The sequence below is a fragment of the Panicum virgatum genome, chromosome 5K, assembly GCF_016808335.1.
Source record: "Panicum virgatum strain AP13 chromosome 5K, P.virgatum_v5, whole genome shotgun sequence".
NCBI lineage: Eukaryota > Viridiplantae > Streptophyta > Magnoliopsida > Poales > Poaceae > Panicum > Panicum virgatum.
In genome coordinates, this window is record NC_053140.1 from 34328420 (window position 1) to 34348859 (window position 20440).

General features: G+C 49.6%; 1 protein-coding gene across 1 annotated transcript; it reads right to left on the minus strand.

Moving 5' to 3' along the window:
• Positions 1-348: 348 nt before the first annotated feature.
• LOC120709867 (polygalacturonase At1g48100-like) lies at positions 349-20228 on the minus strand. The gene is made up of 7 exons (XM_039995503.1): positions 20076-20228; positions 19661-19965; positions 19480-19519; positions 19183-19390; positions 18979-19060; positions 879-987; positions 349-750 (listed from the first exon to the last, which is right to left on the minus strand). Exons 1-7 carry the CDS (start codon positions 20226-20228, stop codon positions 349-351), a joined length of 1299 nt encoding a protein of 432 aa, XP_039851437.1.
• Between the last annotated feature and the right edge of the window lie 212 nt (positions 20229-20440).

Below are 20440 nucleotides of genomic sequence, written 5' to 3' on the forward strand. Positions count from 1 at the left end.
ACCACGACAAAAAGTCATCTAAATTCCTGAAAAAATCACACATGTAAATGATATGATTATAAACAATCTTGTAAAATATCTTGTCCAAACTCAACTTTGTTTGTGAAATATAAAAATAATAAATTTCTAACAAATCATCTGGACAGCTTGTTGGTAAGAACTATTCCGATTAGTAATAGTAAGAGCTATAAAAGGTCAAACTTTGATGTTAAAATCGTAACGGGTCAAACCATGTTCTTCGGTTTCGAAATCGAGGGAGTATACATACATGCTATAAAGAACATAGCACAATGTAGCCTTTTTTTTTTCTCGACGAAAAATGAAAACCTTCCAAATTACAGGACTCGATCAGCACGTGTAGTTGGAAGGCTGGTTCAGGGGCATCGCGTCCCCGTTGCTCCTCTGCAAGCACCCGACGCCCAGCGGCTCCATCGTCCCCGCCGCCTCGCCGTAGGAGTTCCAGCACAGCGGCGGCGCCACGGTGCCGGCCGCCGGCGACAGGCGCACGTCCACCATGCTGACCCCGGTGCACGGCCGGGCGTCGCTGCACGCCAGGCGCGCCGGCTGGAACGAGTACGTCCCGACGACGCGCCGGTACGCGACGCCGGTGATGGCCACCGCGCCGCTCCGGTTGGCGCACCGCGCGCCGCCCTGCCTGTCGCAGTAGAACTGGTCGATGGCGATGGGGGTGCCCACGTTCGCCACCCGGACGTTGGCGAAGGTCACGTTCCGCACCGAGCCCACGCCCCCCTGATCCAGGAGGTGACCATGTCGTCATTGCTCTCGTGCAGATGCAGGGTGAGCCATGGCGAGCGTGACGAGCTAGCTGCCTAGCTCTACGATTTTCATTTTAATTTGTACATGCTGATCACTCTTACCTGCCATGTCTTGATCCTGACACCATACAGAGCGTTCTGCACGTTGATGTTCTCTGCAACGACATCAGAGACGCAGGCCAGACTGTTGTCCTTCCCGAGTCCTCCCACACTGCAGCAGCGGCATCCCAAGAAAACAAACGTTAGGCCATCTTCAGAACACAATGTGTTTTCTTGTATTAATTCTGCACAAACTGAAGAACTGTTTTCAACGAAATTCCTCCAGTTCCAAACATTCTCTTTCTCATTGAGCAGATGCAGTTGGTTGTAGATCGAAGTACATTTGAGGAATGAGCAGTACTCATTCCTGGCTGTGATGAGTGAATTGTCAACCGTGCGGTGTGATCGTGTGCTTGGTCTTTGGTTGCAGGTACACGGGCGTCGAGTGTCGACGGAGAGTTGCCGTGGAGGAGCTCAGGCCGGGCGGCAGCTGTGGCGTCCACTCCTGGATCGAGGGCGCAAGCAGCGACGGATGGCGGGTTTCTTGGTTTGCGTCACAAAACCAAACTGGCGGACGGCGGTTGAAGACGCCAAGTCGTGGAGGCACGAGCATCGGTCTCGGGACTGGCGGAGGAACGGGCGTCGACGGCGTCTAGGGCCTCGCTGCGGGCGAGGAGGTGACGGGCGTCGGGCGGCGTCTAGGGCCGTCAGAAGGCCGAGGCGGGAACGGCGTCTAGGGCCACGGCGTGGAGGCGAGAATCTTCCCGCGCGTGGAGTTTTTGCGGTTTTCTCAAAACCGGCCACCTACCCGGGTTTCGCGGACCCTTCAAAACCGCGGATCGGATCTTCATCGACGTGGCAGCATCGCGGAGAAGACTTCGTTTCGAAGAAAGAACCTTAGCCGTCAGATGAGATCGTGAACAGGGTTCTGCAGCTCCGACCGGTCTGACCGGTCCCTAGGACCTGTCAGGGCGCGGCTGGGGTATTTAAGTCCCCTCTCACCTGCCCGTGGGAGGCGAATCTCTTGAGTCCTTTTCTGTTTTCTCCTTCCCCTTCCTCCTGCTCCAGGTTAGGGTCAAGGTCTCCAACCCAAAGGAGGATTAGGTTATAGCTAATCTCTCTAATCAAAAGGGTGGACGATAGGGTGGTAGGCTCTAGTCTTGTATAGGTGAATTTCTCTGAGATTCATGAATGAAATCGGTTGAAGATTCATCCTTGTGTGCTGAGTTTTCATCCTCCCCTTCCTCCCTTGCGTTTTTGGGTTCAAATTCTCCTCTTTTGGTGTGTTTTGTGTTTGAAGGAGACAAGCCCTTGGATTCGTGTTTTGCTGAACTCGTTGTGACGATTCTAATCCATCTAGCCTAGTGCCAAATCCCCTAGAATCGCGAGTTCTCACGAATTGGAGTTTTTCATGTTCTTGAGTAAACCCCAATCCACTTTGATCTTCCCTCGAATTCTTAAGTTTCTTTAATCTTTTGGGAGAGATCTCTTGGGGATATGTTCACGGGACAGTTGTGAAGGTATCCTCCAAGTTTCGTTAGATTTGGACTTCGTTTGCTCAAGATTCAACATTTGAAGCCTTGTTCACGCGCTCTCTGGGAGCAACCGGTCTGACCGGTCCGACCGGTCTGACCGGGGTGCTGCACCGGTCTGACCGGTCCCTGGCTGTGAGGTTTGCAGATTTTCTCGTTCGCTTCCGTGTTTTCTCTTGCTCGTTCTTAGGGTCTATTTGTGTTGGTTTAGCTCTTCCATAGCTATTCCACACTGCACCTAGAACTCTAGGGGTTGGGTGCGCAATTGGGAGATAGGCCGTACTTTTGCTTCAGCGAAAGTTTTAATCGGCTCCCATTCACCCCTCCTGTGGTCGTCTTTTCGGTCCCTCAATTGGTATCAGAGCTTGGTTAAGGTTTTCATTACCCTAACCGGTTCGAAAACCATTTGGCGACCATGGCGAGTCTTGGTAAGATCCCTGTGTTTATCGGCGAGGACTATGCCTACTGGAAGGTTCGCATGCGGGCTTTCTTGCAGAGCTTAGGAACCGAGGTTTGAGATATAACCAAGATTCAGGCTTACGAGATGCTTGCCGTTCGGACCACTCCTCTGCAAGTGACCGAGCACGAGGCTAACGCCAAGGCTGTCAATGCCTTGTTCGCTGGCGTTTCTCGTGCGGAGTTCTCACGCGTCCAGGGTTTTCAGGAAGCCCACAAGGTTTGGACGTGCCTTGAGAACTACCACGACGGCACACCTCAGGTTAAGGTTAGGCTTTTCGAGACTCATTGGCGTGAATATTGAACTTCACATCGGGGCCGGGTGAGAGCATTGGCGACATGTTCAGTCGGTTTCAATCGATTGTGAATAAAGTCAGTACGAACAGATCTACTGATGTCCTTGACTACACAGAGCATGAGAAGGCTCTCAAGTTGCTCTACGCACTTGACCGCTCTGTGTGGGATCTCAAGGTGAACACGATCATCGAGTCTGCAGAATATGAGACTCTGACCGTGAACGAGCTCTTTAGCAAGCTCAAGGCAACTGAGGTGGATAACCAGACACGAGCCAAGCTCAATGGTGCCCCTCCTTCCAAGAGCATCGCTCTTGTGAGTGGCTCAGGTGGATCGAGCTCTAACGCTAACTCTGCTCTTGGCGTTTCTCTTGCCTCTTTGCCTTCTGTTACAGATGAGCAGTTAGAGACACTGGGCGACGATGACTTGTGCCTCCTCATCAACAAGTTCCAGCGTGTCTACTACAACAGGCAGAGCAGGAAGAATCCCAGGTGCTACCACTACGGCGATCCGAACCACTTCGTCGCCGAATGCCCCAAGAAGTCCGGCGGTGGCCAGAACAACAACTTCGACTACTACCGCCACCGCGACCGCGACGAGGGAGCCACCAACAAGGAGCGTCGGCGCCACAAGCACCACAGTCGTGACCGGGACAAGGGAGGGCGCCTCGACAAGGAGTCACTCAAGAAGCGCTTCCAGTACAAGGCCAAGAAGCGGGAGAAGGCTTTTTTGCGCAGCTCAGCGACCTCAAGAAGAGCTCCGACACCGACCGCTCTTCTTCACCTGCCTCCGACGACGATGACAAGAAGAAGAAGAAGCGGGACAAGGAAGCCACTGGCTTCATCGGTCTTTGCTTGGCGGCCGGTCGGCGCAAGAGTTTCTGCACCATGGCGGGCGAGGCCAATGGTGCTCGTGCGTCTCCAGGTGGACATGCTACACCAACACACGACGATTCTTCTCCTGGATCCGAGAGTGATTCAGAGGTAAACTCCACTATCGACCTGCTTCATACTGAGGTTGTGGCAGAACCGCCTAAATTATCCCGGCTCAAGTGCGTAAACCATCACCATAAAGGCAACATTAGCTTAAACGCACTTCAAACGGAACAATTTTTGGTCTGTCGGGTAACGTCCCGATACAACCACCGATTCTCGGATCGAACAAGCATACCCCGCACGAAGGCGAGTTCAGAGATATTACAACCACAATTTTACAACACAGGCATAGTAATGATTACAAACCAGTTAAAAACATTATTACAAAGCCAACTTAAGTAAAACAGTTGTACAAGCTATGATTATAAGTTCAGAGTCTAAACAGCGGAAGATGAGACACGATGACTACAACACGTCGCAAAAGTATACCAAGCTAGCCCAAGCATGGTCTTACTCGTCATAGTCATTGCCGGCCGAAGACGTATCCCATTCTACGGACCAGCCAGGAGGCAATGAGCAAGGATAGGTCAAGCTAGCGATCTGATCCTCAAAAGTCATACCTGAAAAAGAGTTCAACAGCAAGGCTGAGTATTCTAATACTCAGCAAGACTTAACCGCCAACGGGTATAAGTAGCCCACTATAGCTAGACTATGCAAGGTTTGTGAGGCTCTGGTTTTCCTTTTTGCTGAAAAGCAATAAAGAGTAGATCCTTACTTTCAAGTTTTAGCTTTCAAGATTCTAGTAGATTAACCATTCTATGTAAGCAACTACTATCCAAACATGGTAGAAAACTAAGCAAACATCAGGATTAATAAATAATATTGTTGCTCTTATTACTCTGTGTGGCAAAGGGATCAAGCAGTCTCATTTCATCGTGAGAGGCGGACGATTCTGAATCGAAATTCAACCTTGCAAGGAAAACCTAACACACACGTTTGGAACACCGTCGGGTCGTTTCCAAACAACCGTTTGCCTTTCTTTCCGGCTCGTGGATAGGAACACTCTCCCCGACTACAGGGCTCCAAGGTCCACCCGTGCCCGGTCCACCCTTGTCCCTAGAAGTCGTAGTGTTGCGCAACATAAATAAAACCTATCTCTAAGAGAGAGTGTCAGGTATATCCACTCCCCGGTCCAATCGGTTACTAGGCTTACCGCGTACCATATTTACGGCATGTGGCTAGTACGTTCAAAAACTTAACCAACGCTACCACACACCGCGACCTTAGCAAGTTCAATAACACAGACGGGGTCTCACGTAAGGTCATGATATCGAACACAACCCCGTCCGTCGTCCTTATATTGATAACAGAAAGTAAACAATCAATTCCTATAAAGCTCGCGAGTGACAGGCAATCACCCAACTTTTACTGGTCCTATCAGCTTAGCAAGTAGTCGAACTCAGGTCTAGTGTTCAGTACATAGGTTCCTAGGATCATGCATCTAGGGTTTCAATTCAACTCCTATGAACTGTAAATGCACAAGTAAAATAATACAGTAAATGATATTAATTTGAAGTATAGGTTATGTCCGGGGCTTGCCTTCTCGGTAGTTGCTAACTATTTCAGCTCTAGGCTCTTCCGAACTTTGGTTCGGGGCTTTAGTTAGTTCAGCTGCGTTCACCTGGACTTCTGGATCACCTCCGTCAGACTCCGGGATCAATTCGTATGTCCCGTCTGATAAGGCAGTCGTGTCTATATGTAATGCAAGAACAACATTAAAAACATACATGGGTAATCGTTTATAGAGTAGCTAAATAACAAATCTATCTACACAAGGCATCATGATCAATAGCACAAATGAAGTTGACTAACTTCATAAACAAGTGGGGGTGATTTCCTTTACAATTAAGTCACGGTTTACAAATAAAACAACAACTCAGAGTACAAATAGTAATAAATTCTACCAAAATTACACTAAACAGAACATGAACATACTAAGCTACCCTACAAAAATCATGCCAAGACAGGTAGCCAATTAATCACAACAATTCATTTATGCAGGCAACACCTAGCACAAGCTTGAATTATACAGGTCAAACTAGAGCAAAACAGAAGCTCAAAATTTAACAGGAGTTCTACACAGGGATGATTTATCTACTGTGAATTTGTCATGATTTTATCTACACAGAATTAATTCTGAGAAAATAAACAATACAGACATCAGTTTATCAAGATTCAATTTTAGCTCCTTTTCTAGTCATGAACTAAGGCTCAAATTTCCTGGTCAAGCTAATATACTCCAGATGAACACTCAGGAATATTATCAGGATTTAACAAGAACAGAAACTATTTATCATAAATAAAGTCTACTAAACAAGGATTAAATCAAATAAATAGCTACAACAAAGAACTGATCATGAAAATTTTATAGCAAAGCTAGTGTAACAAGAGTAAACTACCACCAAAATTTCAGATCAATATCAGCTTTCAAGCATCACATAGGAAAAAGATTAAAGAACAAGTATTTATAAACCTAGTAACACAAATCAAAATCTACAGCAAAAACTTGCAACTAAAGCCTAACATATTATGGTTCTACTGCATAGAGCTCTTCAAGAGGATTCCAAAACATCAAGATTTGCTATTTTACGAATTTTCTACGAATTGATATTGAATTTCAAAGTTTACTGAAAAGCATTACAAAGCAGTCCCTAAGGCACTATTCATCTGAGTCTAGGCCTATTCAAATAACACCCTGGGTTTTCGATTCTTCTCACCCGAGGTCCTTGGCCGCAGGGGAAAGACAGGGGCGGCTCGGCCGGCCTAAATCCGGCAAGGGTGCTCACCGGAGTTTGGGGGAAAGTGGTGGAGAAGCACCACGGTGTCGAGAGGAACCCGTAGGTGGCTTTGGTTGGAGCAGGGACGACCGGTGGTGGCTCGTCGGTGTGACAGTGGCGGCGGCGGAGGAGGGAACCAGCGGCGAGGGGGTTCCGGTGCCCAGGAAGGGCGAAGGACTGGCCGGTGAGGTTCCTTGGGTGGAGGCTAAGCTATGGCGAGGCTCAGCTGAGGAGGAGCTGCGGTGGAGCGGGGAGCTCGACGCGAACAGAAGCGGCGGCGAGGGGTGGAACTCCGGTGAGGGTGCTCCGGCGGTTTTCCAGTCGATTAGACCGGCTTGAGAGCTTCGTGGGATGATGAGTGTTCGATTAAAGGGTTCGGCTTGGGGTACAGGAGGCGGGAGGTGGTGTCTCCACGGCGGGGCTTCGCCGGAGATGAAGCGGAGGGTGGCGGCTCTGTTCTGGGCTTCTAGAGCGGTGAGCGGCCAAATAAGTGAGGGGAAAAGAAGGCTACGGTGCTCTGGGTTCCGAAGCACGCGCGAATTGGGGGTCCTTGGTGCTGCAGCGGGCTCGCCACGGCGGCGTCGGGGTGGCGGCCGCGCGAAGCTTCGGCGGGGGCGTGGCGAAGGGAGGGAGCTCCAGCGCGCGGGGAGCTGGGTCTAGAAGCTCGTGGGGGCGCCACGTGAAGCGGAGGCGAAGTCGGACTTGGCCGGGGGCGACCCAGCGCGGCGGCGGGCGGCGTGGCGCTGTCGGCGGCGTGGGAAGCAGGGGAGCAGGGAGAAAGGAGAAAGGGGGTCTATTTGCAAAATCCGAAAATTCCAAGGACCAGAAAGTAAAACAAGGATAACTTTTAAACTAAAGCTCAAATGAAAAAGTGCCCAACATGAAAGTTGTTCAATTTTTCAAGATCTACAACTTTGATGTTGTGCAAAAATTTATTTGACCAAAGGATAGAGAGCTAAATTTGAAAACTTTAGAAGGATTTTAGATTCTAGGAATTTTGTCTTTTTCAATGTATTTTCACTTTAAACATAGACTTAAAAGCAAAATTTGCTGCCATGTAATAAATGCTCTGAATTTTGCAAAAACACCCTCCACAAAAGTTATAAATGCATACTCTATTTAAAATAACTGCAGAGAGGACCTTGCATAAAATCATAATTACACATAGAACCTTTTTATATTTACAAAAAGATCCTTTTTCAAGCAATTCAAGCATATGATGCATGATTTGGTTCTAATTACCCTAAATTGGCTATTTAAAAACCTGGGCCGTTACAGAGGTTAGCGAGTTGTATGCCGCTCTCGACAATCAGAAAAGGCTGTTTAAGGAAGCAGCTAGAGAGCGTGAGAAGCTTAGGGCTGAGCTGGCTTGTGCTAGAGAGAAATCTGGTGAGGATGAGTGCACTGGCTGCATATCTCACATGAATGAACTTGTTGCTCTCCGTGCCAAGCATGATGAGAACGTTGCGAACTTGGATGTTGCCAAGACTTCGCTTGCTGACGTGTCTCACGAGCTAGCCAAGGCCAAGCATGAGCTTGAATTGGTCAAGGACGCTCCTATTGTTAGTGATGTACTTGAATGTGATGAGTTCTCCATCTTTAAGTCTGATCTAGCTTCTTTGCAGTCTAAGTTTGCTGCTGTTGTGTGTGAGCTAGAGGAGCTTAGGTCTAGGCCTGTTCTGCTTGGTGCTTTTAAGCTTTGTCCCACGCTTAGGTCGGAGCTAGATGAGAAGAACACTTTGATTAAGTCTTTGGGAAAGACTAAGGTCGAGGAGTCTAGCCCACCTAATGATTGTCTTGTTTGCCCTGGTCTGATTTCTGATTTGGATGATCTTGCGGTAGAGAAAACCAACTTGGAGAATGAGAACACATATCTTAGGGCGATTCTTAGTTGGGTTTCTGCTAGTGAGCCGCAGTTGGGCATGATGATCAAGCAGTTTAAGTGTGGTGACGGGTTTGGGGTCGGTTACACCTACATGAAGTCAGACTTTGACATGCTGTATGGTAAGATCAGCAAGGCTGCTGGAGTTCCAAGTGCTCTAAACACTGCTAGTACGAGCACACAACCTTCGCTTGTTGACCCCGTGGATGGTGTGCTGAAAGAACCACAAAAAGCACCTCCACAGAAGCATGTTTGGGTTCCAAAACCCAAAGAGCTGAGGAATCCCCTCGATACGCTCCCTGCTGCCACAGCCCAGATTGCCCAGAAGAAGGGGGCTGCTCCTTTCCGTCCAAAGGTGGGGCCTCCACCTCCCAAGAGAGAGGTGAGGTACCACTGCGAGTACTATCACAGAGACGGTCACTTGGAGGAGTTTTGCTTCAGGAGGAAGCGGGCTGTGAGGCGTGAGCAGGAGAGACGTAACTCGGACATGTACTCTGCTCGAGTGCATGGTCCTCCTCGGCATGGTGGTAGGCAAGATGCTAGGGCGCGCCATGTGGGTGGAGAACAGGGAGACGGTGGTGATTACCGTGCTCCAGCGGGTGGTCGCTTTGCCGGTCGTGCTCCTGGTCGTCCTCAGTACGGCTATGGACCACGGGACCGAGGCTTTGGAGGAGATTACGATGCACCACGGTTTTCTCGCGGTGGTGGTCGTCAGCCTCGCGGTAGACGGGATGGGGGATACGTTTTGCATGATTTTGCTAACCCTTCTGTAGAGCAAATGACTCGACACTGGTTTGCTTCACACTTTGCTAACCCCAGTGTTGAGACATTTGCTCACCCTTTGTCTCACTACTGATGTGCAGGTTGGAGGCTTGGAGAACAAATGGATCATGGACTCTGGTTGTTCGTGCCATATGACCGGGAATGACAAATGGTTCTCCAGCCTCACCCCGATGCGCTCAAAGGAGTACATTGTGTTCGGGGACAATGTAAAAGGAAGGGTATGTGGAATTGACGTTGTTCGTGTTTCTGATCGCTTTACCCTGAGAGAAGTTGCTTTGGTTTCGAATCTTGGGTTCAATTTGCTCTCTGTTTCGCAACTTCTTGATGAGGGATTTGAAATTCGCTTCAAGGAGGGTTGTTCTCGTGTTTTAGATTCCAGAGGAGATTTGGTTTGCCGGATTTTACCTCCCGATCGGATTTTCTTGGTTGATTTCTCTGGAACTTCTCTTGGTCCTTCTTGTTGCTTGTTGGCTGGTCCTTCTTCTGATTTGTGGAAGTGGCATAGGAGACTTGGACATTTGAGTTTTGACTTGTTGTTGAGACTTATCTCACTTGGCCTGATCCGAGGATTGCCCAAATTGAAGTTTGAAAAGGATCTTGTTTGCCACCCGTGTCGCTACGGGAAGATGGTTGCCACCTCTCATCCGCCGATTAATCAAGTGACGACCATTCACCCTGGAGAGTTGCTACACATGGACACAGTTGGTCCTTCTCGGGTGATGTCGGTTGGTGGGAAGTGGTACGTTCTTGTGATAGTGGATGACTTTTCTCGCTATTCTTGGATCTTTTTCATGAGAACCAAGGATGAGGCTTTCGAGTTTGTTCGAGACTTTATCTTGATGTTGAAAAACGAGCTACCCCGTGCCATGAGAGCGATTCGCAGTGACAATTGCACAGAATTCAAAAATGCTCGTTTTGACACCTTCTGCAGTGATCAAGGTCATTCCCCCTACACTCCACGGCAGAATGGGGTTGTAGAGCGGAAGAATCGGACGCTGGTTGAGATGGCTAGGACGATGCTCAATGAGCATAGGACTCCTAGAAAGTACTGGGCTGAGGCGGTTAACACCGCTTGTTATGTGTCCAATCATATTTTCTTGCGTGCTTTCATGCATAAGACTTCTTATGAGTTGCGATTTGGACGCCAGCCTCGGGTTGACCATCTCAGAGTTTTCGGTTGCCGGTGTTTTGTGCTGAAGGAAGGAAATCTTGATAAGTTTGAGTCTCGATCGTCTAATGGTATTTTTATCGGTTATGCTTCTCACTCTAGAGCTTAACGTGTGCTGATTATTGATACTAACATCGTCAAAGATACTTGTGAAGTCACTTTCGACGAGACTGCACCGTGCAATTCTTCTGTCTTTGAGGTTGCAGGAGATGATGAGTTTGGCACCCCCATCTTTGAAGATGAGGAGGAAGAAGCTGCGGAGGGTGATGCTGAGGCTACCACGCGTGCTGTGGACCCAGCTGCCTCCGCCACGAGCTCGGATGATGAGGACAGCCCCGACCCGACTACATCTACTTCCCGGGGACCGATCGAGCAGGTGACTCAGCCTTCACCAGCTACATCTGAGGAGACACCAGTTTTGGCTGAGGAGGAGGTGACTTCGACAAGGGAAGCACCGCGACACATTCAGCATCGTCATCCACCTCAACAGATGCTAGGTGACCTCAATGAGCGAGTCACACGGTTCAATGTAACAAGTATCGCTGTCTTTGCTCATTCAGTGTTTGTTGCCTATTTCAAGCCCAAAGATGTTGGACACGCACTTTCTGACTCCAATTGGGTCAATGCCATGCATGAGGAACTCAAAATTTTGAAAGGAACAGATTTGGATTTTGGTTGAGCCCCCGCCTGCTTGTAACCCCATTGGAACCAAGTGGGTTTTCAAGAACAAGCAAGGTGAAGATGGGTTGGTAGTCCGGAACAAGGCTCGACTTGTAACCCAGGGGTTTTGTCAAAAGGAAGGGATAGATTATGAGGAAACTTTTGCCCCGGTAGCACGCTTAGAAGTGATTCGAATTTTTCTTGCATTTGCTGCTTCCAAGGGTTTTAAAGTTTTTTCAAAAGGATGTGAAATATGCCTTCTTGAATGGTTTTATTGAAGAGGAAGTGTATGTGAAACAACCCCCTGGTTTTGAAAATCCCAAGTTTCCAAACCGAGTTTACAAACTACAGAAAGCTCTTTACGGTTTGAAACAGACGCCTAGAGCTTGGTACGATAGGCTTAAAAACTTCTTGCTTGCTCAATGTTTTAAAATGGGATGTGTTGATAAAACCTTGTTCCTCATGCGCTCTGGCTCTGACTTTTTGTTGGTTCAGATATCCGTGGATGATATCATCTTTGATGGCTCTTCTCACGCTCTTATCTCCAAGTTTTCAGAGCAAATGTCCAGGAAGTTTGAGATGAGCATGTTGGGTGAGTTGCAGTTCTTCCTCGGGCTGCAGATCAAGCAAACTCCTCAGGGCACGTTCGTCCATCAAGCCAAGTATACCAAGGACTTGCTGTGGAAGTTCGACATGAGTGACTTGTCTCCTCAGCCGACTCTGATCAGCACATCGACGACGTTTGATGCGGACTTGGATGGCGAGGCGGTGGACCAGAAGGAGTATAGGAGCATGATTGGCCCTCTCCTGTACCTGACGGCGACCCGACCGGACATTCAGTTCGGGGTCGGCCTCTGTGCGCGATATCAGGCTTCGCACATATTCACACATACATTACCATCCACTATAGAGATGGCACCCAGACGTTCGACGCTGAATGGGCAGCGCTGCATACGTCATAACAACGTATTCACTTCCCGTACACTCGCCTTACGGGACATCCAAGGGTAGACGTGTCCCAAGGGTCACGGTCATGGCCAACCGCATGACAGGTTTACATCTCGTAACATTGCCTTACGAAATGGCCGTGATCACAATCACACGACATGAAATCCGCACTCCATATCAGGCGGCAGATAGCGACAGGCTCATTTGAATTGAGCCTTATCACCTCCTCGTATGCTCATCATACGGGACCCGCGCACGTATGAAACACGTGGGCTATTCTAAGGACTACCAAAATGCTTACCTTGCTTACCTCAACGTAGGTGCGTCGTTACAGAAGTAAGGTTTAACAAAAAGTAAAAGCTGGAAGTGCTGGAATAAAATAGATACTTAGTTGCCACCTAACTTATATAACATAATTAGGGCATACGAACTATCTATTCTATTCCTTAGCGCATCTAGCGTCAACTTTTTGAAAACCCGAAATCGTTGCAAGGTAATCACCCCAGTGCAATTTAGAGCTCTGATGCCAGCTGTAGCAGCACCGTCCAAATTAAACCGGCTTAAATGCACTAACCATCATCTTAATACTTAATCCAGTTACTGTGCACTTTAAACGGTGTAACCTGACAGGCTGTCGGGTAAAATCCCGATTAAACTACTGTACTCCAGGATCACAATTGCACTTAGACCCGTACGAAAACGAGCACAGGTGTTACCAGCATAGAGAAATCTTCAAATTAATTCACAACACCAATTTTACATAAAAGCCTTAAATACAAACAACAGAGTTCAAACGCACAGCGGAAGTTTAAAACTGAGTTTGAAATACAATACGATAGCTACGACAACGATAAAAGGTGAGCTCCACATCCTACCCACCGATGTGACGCCAACCTGCCCAAACTTCACGGGGAAGACGGGGCCCACTCGACGGTCCAACCTGGAGGAAGCGGCTGTCCAATCCAGGACGCACAGACCTCCTCGAAGTCCGCCGGGACACAACCTGCTCAGAGGGGTTACAACAACAACCCTGAGTATACTAATACTCAGCAAGGCTTACCCGACTCTGGGTATACATAGCCCATTACCTAGACATGCAAAGCTTTTTGGCTCTGGAGCTCTTTTGCTGAAAGGCTGCTAGAAGTGAATCCTTACTTTCAATATTTTAGCTCCGTTTAGTATCTCAAGTATTAACTAAGTTTGCCTAATCATCTAGAGCACACATGGTAGATTAGATTAATTCTTCAGAACAACAGGTAAAGCATTCCATCGCTACCTTTCAATACTTATTCCACTTCTTACTACGATGTGACGCAGTGACCAAGGTTCTCTTAACCGAGAGAGACGGCGAATCGATCCGATTTAACCTTGCAAGGTGGACCTAACTCACACGACACATGTAAGCCCCGCCGGGCCATGCGCGTCAACTGTTTCCACATTACCACGGCATCTGAACTACGCCTGCTAAAACCCAGGTGATGGGCCCCTCGCGGTGAACTCCCGGAGAACCCGGAGGTGGCATCCTATCCAACACCCGCCAACTCCCACGCCCAGCGTAGCATGGCGGAATTCAAATCACCGCTGTAATGTGGTACACAGCTTACCGGTTTCGACTACCTCCTACTTCCGGTATGTGGTTAGTACTGTTCAAACTCGGTCATCAGGGCCAACAACGGTACGGTCCTCAATCGACACAGGCGGGAGTTCATTTTCTCATCTATTCCATCTCATTCCCGCCCGGTCTCCAATTCTTTTTACTCATCAACGCATTTCCAAGCCAAAGCTAAGGGATCAAGATCCTAAACTCGCGAGTGACAGCAATCACTCGACTTCTACCGAAATCCTATTTAGCAAAGCATTTCTATCGACACCTGCATACTAGTATAGGCCCACGGTACCTAGGGAAAACATGCATACTATGGTTCCATTCAACTCCTAGAACATAAATGCACAATACTTAACTAAACCATGAATAATTTTAAAATTATGGTTATGCTCCGGGGCTTGCCTTGCAGGTCAGCGGGGTTAACGAGATCTTCTGGGGCGTGCTCAACGGCGACCTGCTGCTGCTCCTCTGCTCGAGGCTCCTGGATCGGCTCAGCAACTAGCTCGTGGACAGCGTTGTTCGTGGCGTCTACACGAATAAAATATGACATGCAACAGTTAGGATATGGTGCAATGCATGAGCACTTAAAGCGATGAAAGATCAACTTAAATTAGCCTGAAGTGTTTCCTTCGAAAACGACTACTACTAACTTGCTTAGAGCAGCGCGGATAAAAACAGAGGTTTGCTTTGCATGCAAGAGACAAACAACTAACAACACTTAAATAAAGAAAGAGTAAGGCTAGGGGTTAAATACAAGCAAAACCTAACTTGCATACATGATCTAGCAACTAAAATTTACCAATTTAACGAGAAGCAGTAAAGCATGCCAACCAAAATTTTCCAACAAAGCTGCTGCTAGCAAAGCATTTAAAATAACCCTAGCAAGGTAAATGGAACACAAATAGATCTACCCAAAAGCGTACAACACTAGCACCTGAAACTTTTTCAGTGAACTACACATGCAAGAATTAAGCCACTGCAAATTTTTTTTCATAATTTTTAGAGCAACAGAAAAGGCGGTAATATTTAAACTAGCTCAAGCACAAAACAAATATTAACAGTGGTAACAGTGACAAAGTGCATGCTCAAGCATTTTTCCTCTGAAGATCATAATTTTAGAAATCTAACAAAATTGGTTTGGCATTTTTCGCATTTTCCTATGAATTTTTAGGCAATTATGAACTTTCAGCCGAAATAAAGAATAAAACTGAAAACATAAAAGGTAAAAGGGGGGGCTGACAGCCGGGCCCCACTTGCCAGGGACCCAGGCCCGCCCCCCCTCCTCTGCTTCACGCCCGCACATGCGGGGCGCGGCCGGGTAGCCGCGGCGGCGCTACCCGCCGGCGGCGCTGCGGGCCGAGTCGTGGCCCGGGGCGGCCGGAGGTGCGGCGGCAGGCGGCGCGCACGGGGCGGGGCCCAGGGCGCGGGACGCAGGGCGCCGGCGGCAGCGCACGCGGATTGGGGCGGCGGCGGCGGCGGTGGCGGTGTTCCGGCCATAGCAGCGCAAGGCGGCGGCAGGAGCGGGCGGCGCGAGCACCAGGGAGCCCAGGCGGCCCTAAGGCGCGCGGCAGCGGCGAGCGGCGGTGCGCAGGGAAGTCCGGCAGCATGCGCGCAGAGGCGGCGGCGCGTTCCGCGGCGGCGGGGCGGCCAACGGCGGCGGCGCAGCGTGGATTCGGTTGGGGAAAAAGTCGAGAAGCTCGAGCAGGCCGCGGGGAAGCTCACCGGGGATCGATTTTGGGCGGAGGATGGCCGGAAGGTGGTCGTCGACGAGAGGGGCGAAGCTCGGGGCGGAGCTTCACGGAGGTCGACGATGGCGAGCGGCGGTCTGAGCTTGATTTCGGCCGGGGTAGGGCACGGTCGCGTTCGTGGAGGGATGGACGAGCTTCGGGGCGAGGTTGCGCAACTCGGGGCGCGATGAATCGTGGCGGGGAGGCGAGCAGTGGCCGGAGCGACGAGCGACGGTGACTCTGCTCGACCTAGCTCCGCTCGAGCTCGAGGATGGGGATGGAAGGGGAGAACGGGACGAGGCAGGAAGGTTCGAGGGCGTCCGCGAGGTGAAGAGCGGCGCTCACACGCGATGGCCGACGCGTGGAAGCTCGCCGCCGGCCACAGTCGCCGGTATGGCGTCGGGCGTCACAGTGACGAACATAGTGGAGACACTGTTTCTTCGTTTAAATGATTTTAACTCGAATTCGACTAGTTGAAACTCAATTTTCCATATAGGAATTTGAAATTTGGCCAAAATAAAAGTTGTAGAGGATTAAAAGATCTACAACTTTCGTTTTGGGCGGAAGTTGATTTGAAGCTCGAATCAAGGACAAAAACGAGATCGAACACAGCTAAGTAGATGTTTACTATGCAAACACGATTAGCGTTAACGACGAATTTGAGTCCACGATTAGCGAGTTAACTCTTGATTAGCGAGACGATTAACACAGGGGTGTTACAATTGATACGCTTTGCTATCCTATTCATGCTAGTGTGGCTTTTAATCTTTGACATGAGCTAAAATTGTTAAAATTATTTAATATATGTCTGAAATGGAATGAAAAGATCCAAGTGGGATTGCTTGTCTCACTGATCGAGCTTTCGGGACGGCTCACATAGCACTAGTGAGAACCCGGGCAAGGCTGTGCATGACTGAAGCGAGTGCCTTAAGCTTCTGACTGCCCTTGGCATAGGCTTGGTCTCGCTGCTAAGTAAAGCATGACAAGCTTTCAACCCCTGGCAGAATCACTTGCTTGATATAACCTGTTAACTTTTCGTTCAAATACAAGTTTTGAGATGCAGAATTGATTCATGATAAATTATATTGGCTGCTTTGGATCACCCTGTATGAGTTTGGTAAGCACTGCTTTCTTTCTCCTACTTGCTGTTGCTAGATCATGGGTGATGCTTTTATTTTTACTGAACTGAACTTGCTAGCTCTAGACTTGATTGATATACCCTGTTGAGCTAGATTCAGTTCCTGTTTATGAAGCACATATGCCTGTTACTAGATGATCATATCTTTGTATGCCTGAATGTTTCACTTACACCCTCTGCACGACATTCATTGCATAACAAGATTTCAGGGGGAGATTTAGGCATATTTTAGGCATGATGTGTGCATGTGCCAACAAGGGGGAGATTTTTTGGGAGAAGTGTTCGAACAAGGGGAAGACTTGAGACTTGTTTGATTTTTGAAAAACTTCTTGCGCACAGGGCTTTGAGAGTGCATCATTTTGGGAGAGTCACTTGTGGGAGGGAAAGGCTTTGCATGGGGAGTGTCTTCTTTGTTTTTGGCTCCTGATTTTTCCTCGCTTTCCCTCCGCTTCTTGCATGATTGCGTCGAGCTTTACCTCTGTCTTTGAGGAGTCATGTTTTGGCTTTTGATCGATTGCGTCGAGTCGTTGCCCTTGTCTTAGGAAATCGATCTTTGCTTGAGTAAGTGACTGTTCTTGCCTTTCTGAGCTTTTTGTCTTTGCTTGAGTTCTTCACTTTCTTCTTGCCACTTTTTATTTTTCACTTCTCTGGTTACAGGTGGTGTGTTGACAATGCACTCATCAAGGGGGAGATTGAGGAATGAGCAGTACTCACTCCTGGCTGTGATGAGTGAATTGTCAACCGTACGGTGTGATCGTGTGCTTGATCTTTGGTTGCAGGTACACGGGCGTCGAGTGTCGACGGAGAGTTGCTGTGGAGGAGCTCAGGCCGGGCGGCAGCTGTGGCGTCCACTCCTGGATCGAGGACGCAAGCAGCGACGGATAGCGGGTTTCTTGGTTTGCGCCACAAAATCAAGCTGGCGGACGGCGGTTGAAGACGCCAAGTCGTGGAGGCACGGGCGTCGGTCTCGGGACTGGCGGAGGAACGGGCGTCGATGGCGTCTAGGGCCTCGCTGCGAGCGAGGAGGTGACGGGCGTCGGGCGGCGTCTAGGGCCGTCAGAAGGCCGAGGCAGGAACGGCGTCTAGGGCCACGGCGTGGAGGCGGGAATCTTCTCGCGCGTGGAGTTTTGGCGGTTTTCTCAAAACCGGCCACCTACCCGGGTTTCGCGGACCCTCCAAAACCGCGGATCGGATCTTCATCGACGTGGCGGCATCACGGAGAAGACTTCGTTTCGAAGAAAGAACCTTAGCCATCAGATAAGATCGTGTACAGGGTTCTACAGCTCCGACCGGTCTGACCGGTCCCTAGGACCGGTCTGACCAGTCTGGGCGCGGCTGGGGTATTTAAGTCCCCTCTCACCTGCCCGTGGGAGGCGAGTCTCTTGAGTCTTTTTTGTTTTCTCCTTCCCTTTCCTCCTGCTCCAGGTTAGGGCTGAAGGTCTCCAATGCAAAGGAGGATTAGGTTATAGCTAATCTCTCTAATCAAGAGGGTGGATGATAGGGTGGTAGGCTCTAGCCTTGTATAGGTGAATTCCTCTGAGATTCATGAATGAAATCGGTTTAAGATTCACCCTTGTGTGCTGAGTTTTCATCCTCCCCTTCCTCCCTTGCCTTTTTGGGCTCGAATTCTCCTCTTTTGGTGTGTTTTGTGTTTGAAGGAGACAAGCCCTTGGATTCGTGTTTTGCTAAACTCATTGTGACGATTCTAATCCATCTAGCCTAGTGCCAAACCCCCTGGAATCGCGAGTTCTCACGAATTGGAGTTTTTCACATTCTTGAGTAAACCTCAATCCACTTTAATCTTCCCTCGAATTCTCAAGTTCCTTTAATCTTTTGGGAGAGATCTCTTGGGGATATGTTCACGGGACAGTTGTGAAGGTATCCTCCAAGTTTCGTTGAATTTGGACTTCGTTTTCTCAAGATTCAACATTTGAAGCCTTGTTCACGGGCTCTCTGGGAGCAACCGGTCTGACCCGTGTCGACTACCGGTCTGACCGGGGTGCTGCACCGGTCTGACCGGTCCCTGGCTGTGAGGTTTGCAGATTTTCTCGTTCGCTTCCGTGTTTTCTCTCGCTCGTTCCTAGGGTCTATTTGTTTTGGTTTAGCTCTTCCATAGCTATTCCACACTTCACCAAGAACTCTAGGGGTTGGGTGCGCAATTAGGAGATAGGCCGTACTTTTTCTTCGGCGAAAATTTTAATCGGCTCTCATTCACCCCTTGATCGACTTTTCGGTCCCTCAACATTTGCTCACGCACCTGATTCCGTGGCCTGGATTGCAGACGAGGTTCTTCATGTGAACATTAGAGCAGCCAGTCTGAATCGACACGCAGTCATCACCTGCAATTGTTTTTAATAAAAAAGCTGCGTAGCTCAGACTTTTTCTGGCCAATACTTGGGGCGGGCTAGGGATTCGCAAGATCAGGGTATGCATGCAATTTATTTATTTTTAATTTTTTTACCGCAGCCGATGTTGGAGCTCCTGATCTCGACGTTCCTGGTGTTCTGGAGATGGATGCCGTCCGTGTTGGGGCTGTCCCCGGGGGAAGAGATGGTGACGTTCTTCACCTTGATGCCTCCGGAGCTGTCGAACTTGAGGTGGCACTGTGGGCTGTTGCTGATCCTGATGTTGCGCACGGTGACATTGAAGCTGCTGTAAAACCTTACAAGCTGGAAAACAAGCATAGGCGATACAGGTTGAGCATAGTCCTTCGATCCAGATCATGGTGCAAGTAAAATGCAAAGACGTTTGTTCATACCGTAGGCTTGGCTCCTGATGAATGCCAGTGCCCCGTAGATCTCTGCAGCACAAGGCATATACAGAGGATACACAAGATCAGTCACCATCTTGGTGCTGATCATCATGCATGGTCTCAAAACTCTGAAGAAACTGAATTTTCTTTTAATATCATGGTGTAACTAACTATGACCTGGTGAGGCGCATCAGCTGGTGATGACGAGTCCTGCAGCGAGGTGATGCTCTGGCCGTCGACCGTGCCAGCTCCCTGGACGGTGAAGCCGTCCAGCCACTTGAAGTTGAGCCACTGGAGAGGCCTCCTGGACCTGGGCCAGGAGTCCATGCCCGGTGGCGCCAGCAGGGCGCCGTCCACCTGCAGCGTCAGCCTCGTGCTGCAGGGGCCCTGGAGCGTCACCGGCGAGACGAGGAACCTGTGCCCGGGCGGGAGCAGCACGGTGGCGCGCGGGACGACGACCCGGCACGCCGCTCGCCAAGCTGCCACGAGTGCCTGGCGAACGAAGCAGGAAGGAAGCTCATCAGCTTGATCTCATAAGATGTTTAGACTCCATACATTCTCGACGCAAAAAACACAAGCTGTTGAACAGAAAATTCCGGTACCTCCGCGTCGTCGGTGACCCCGTCCGCCGCCGCTCCGAACGACAGGACGCTGAGCGTCGTCGGCCTCGCCGCCGCAGCCGCCGGCGCCGCCAGGCACATGAGCGCGCCGGCCAGGAACGCAGCCGGGACGACGACGGCGACGGAGCTCCACATCTCCGGTCCGCGCGCCGTGCCGAGCTTGATATGCTAGCTACTTGGGGCGAATTGAGTTTGTTTGGAGCGCATGGCAGATACATATGTATACTCTGCAAGTCTGTAACCACGACCGGATAGATCGATCGAGCTAGCACGCATGCGTGCATGGCTGATGCGCAAATCAAAATCAAGAGCTTGCTTTGCGTTCGCGCGCGTGGGTTAGGGTCAGG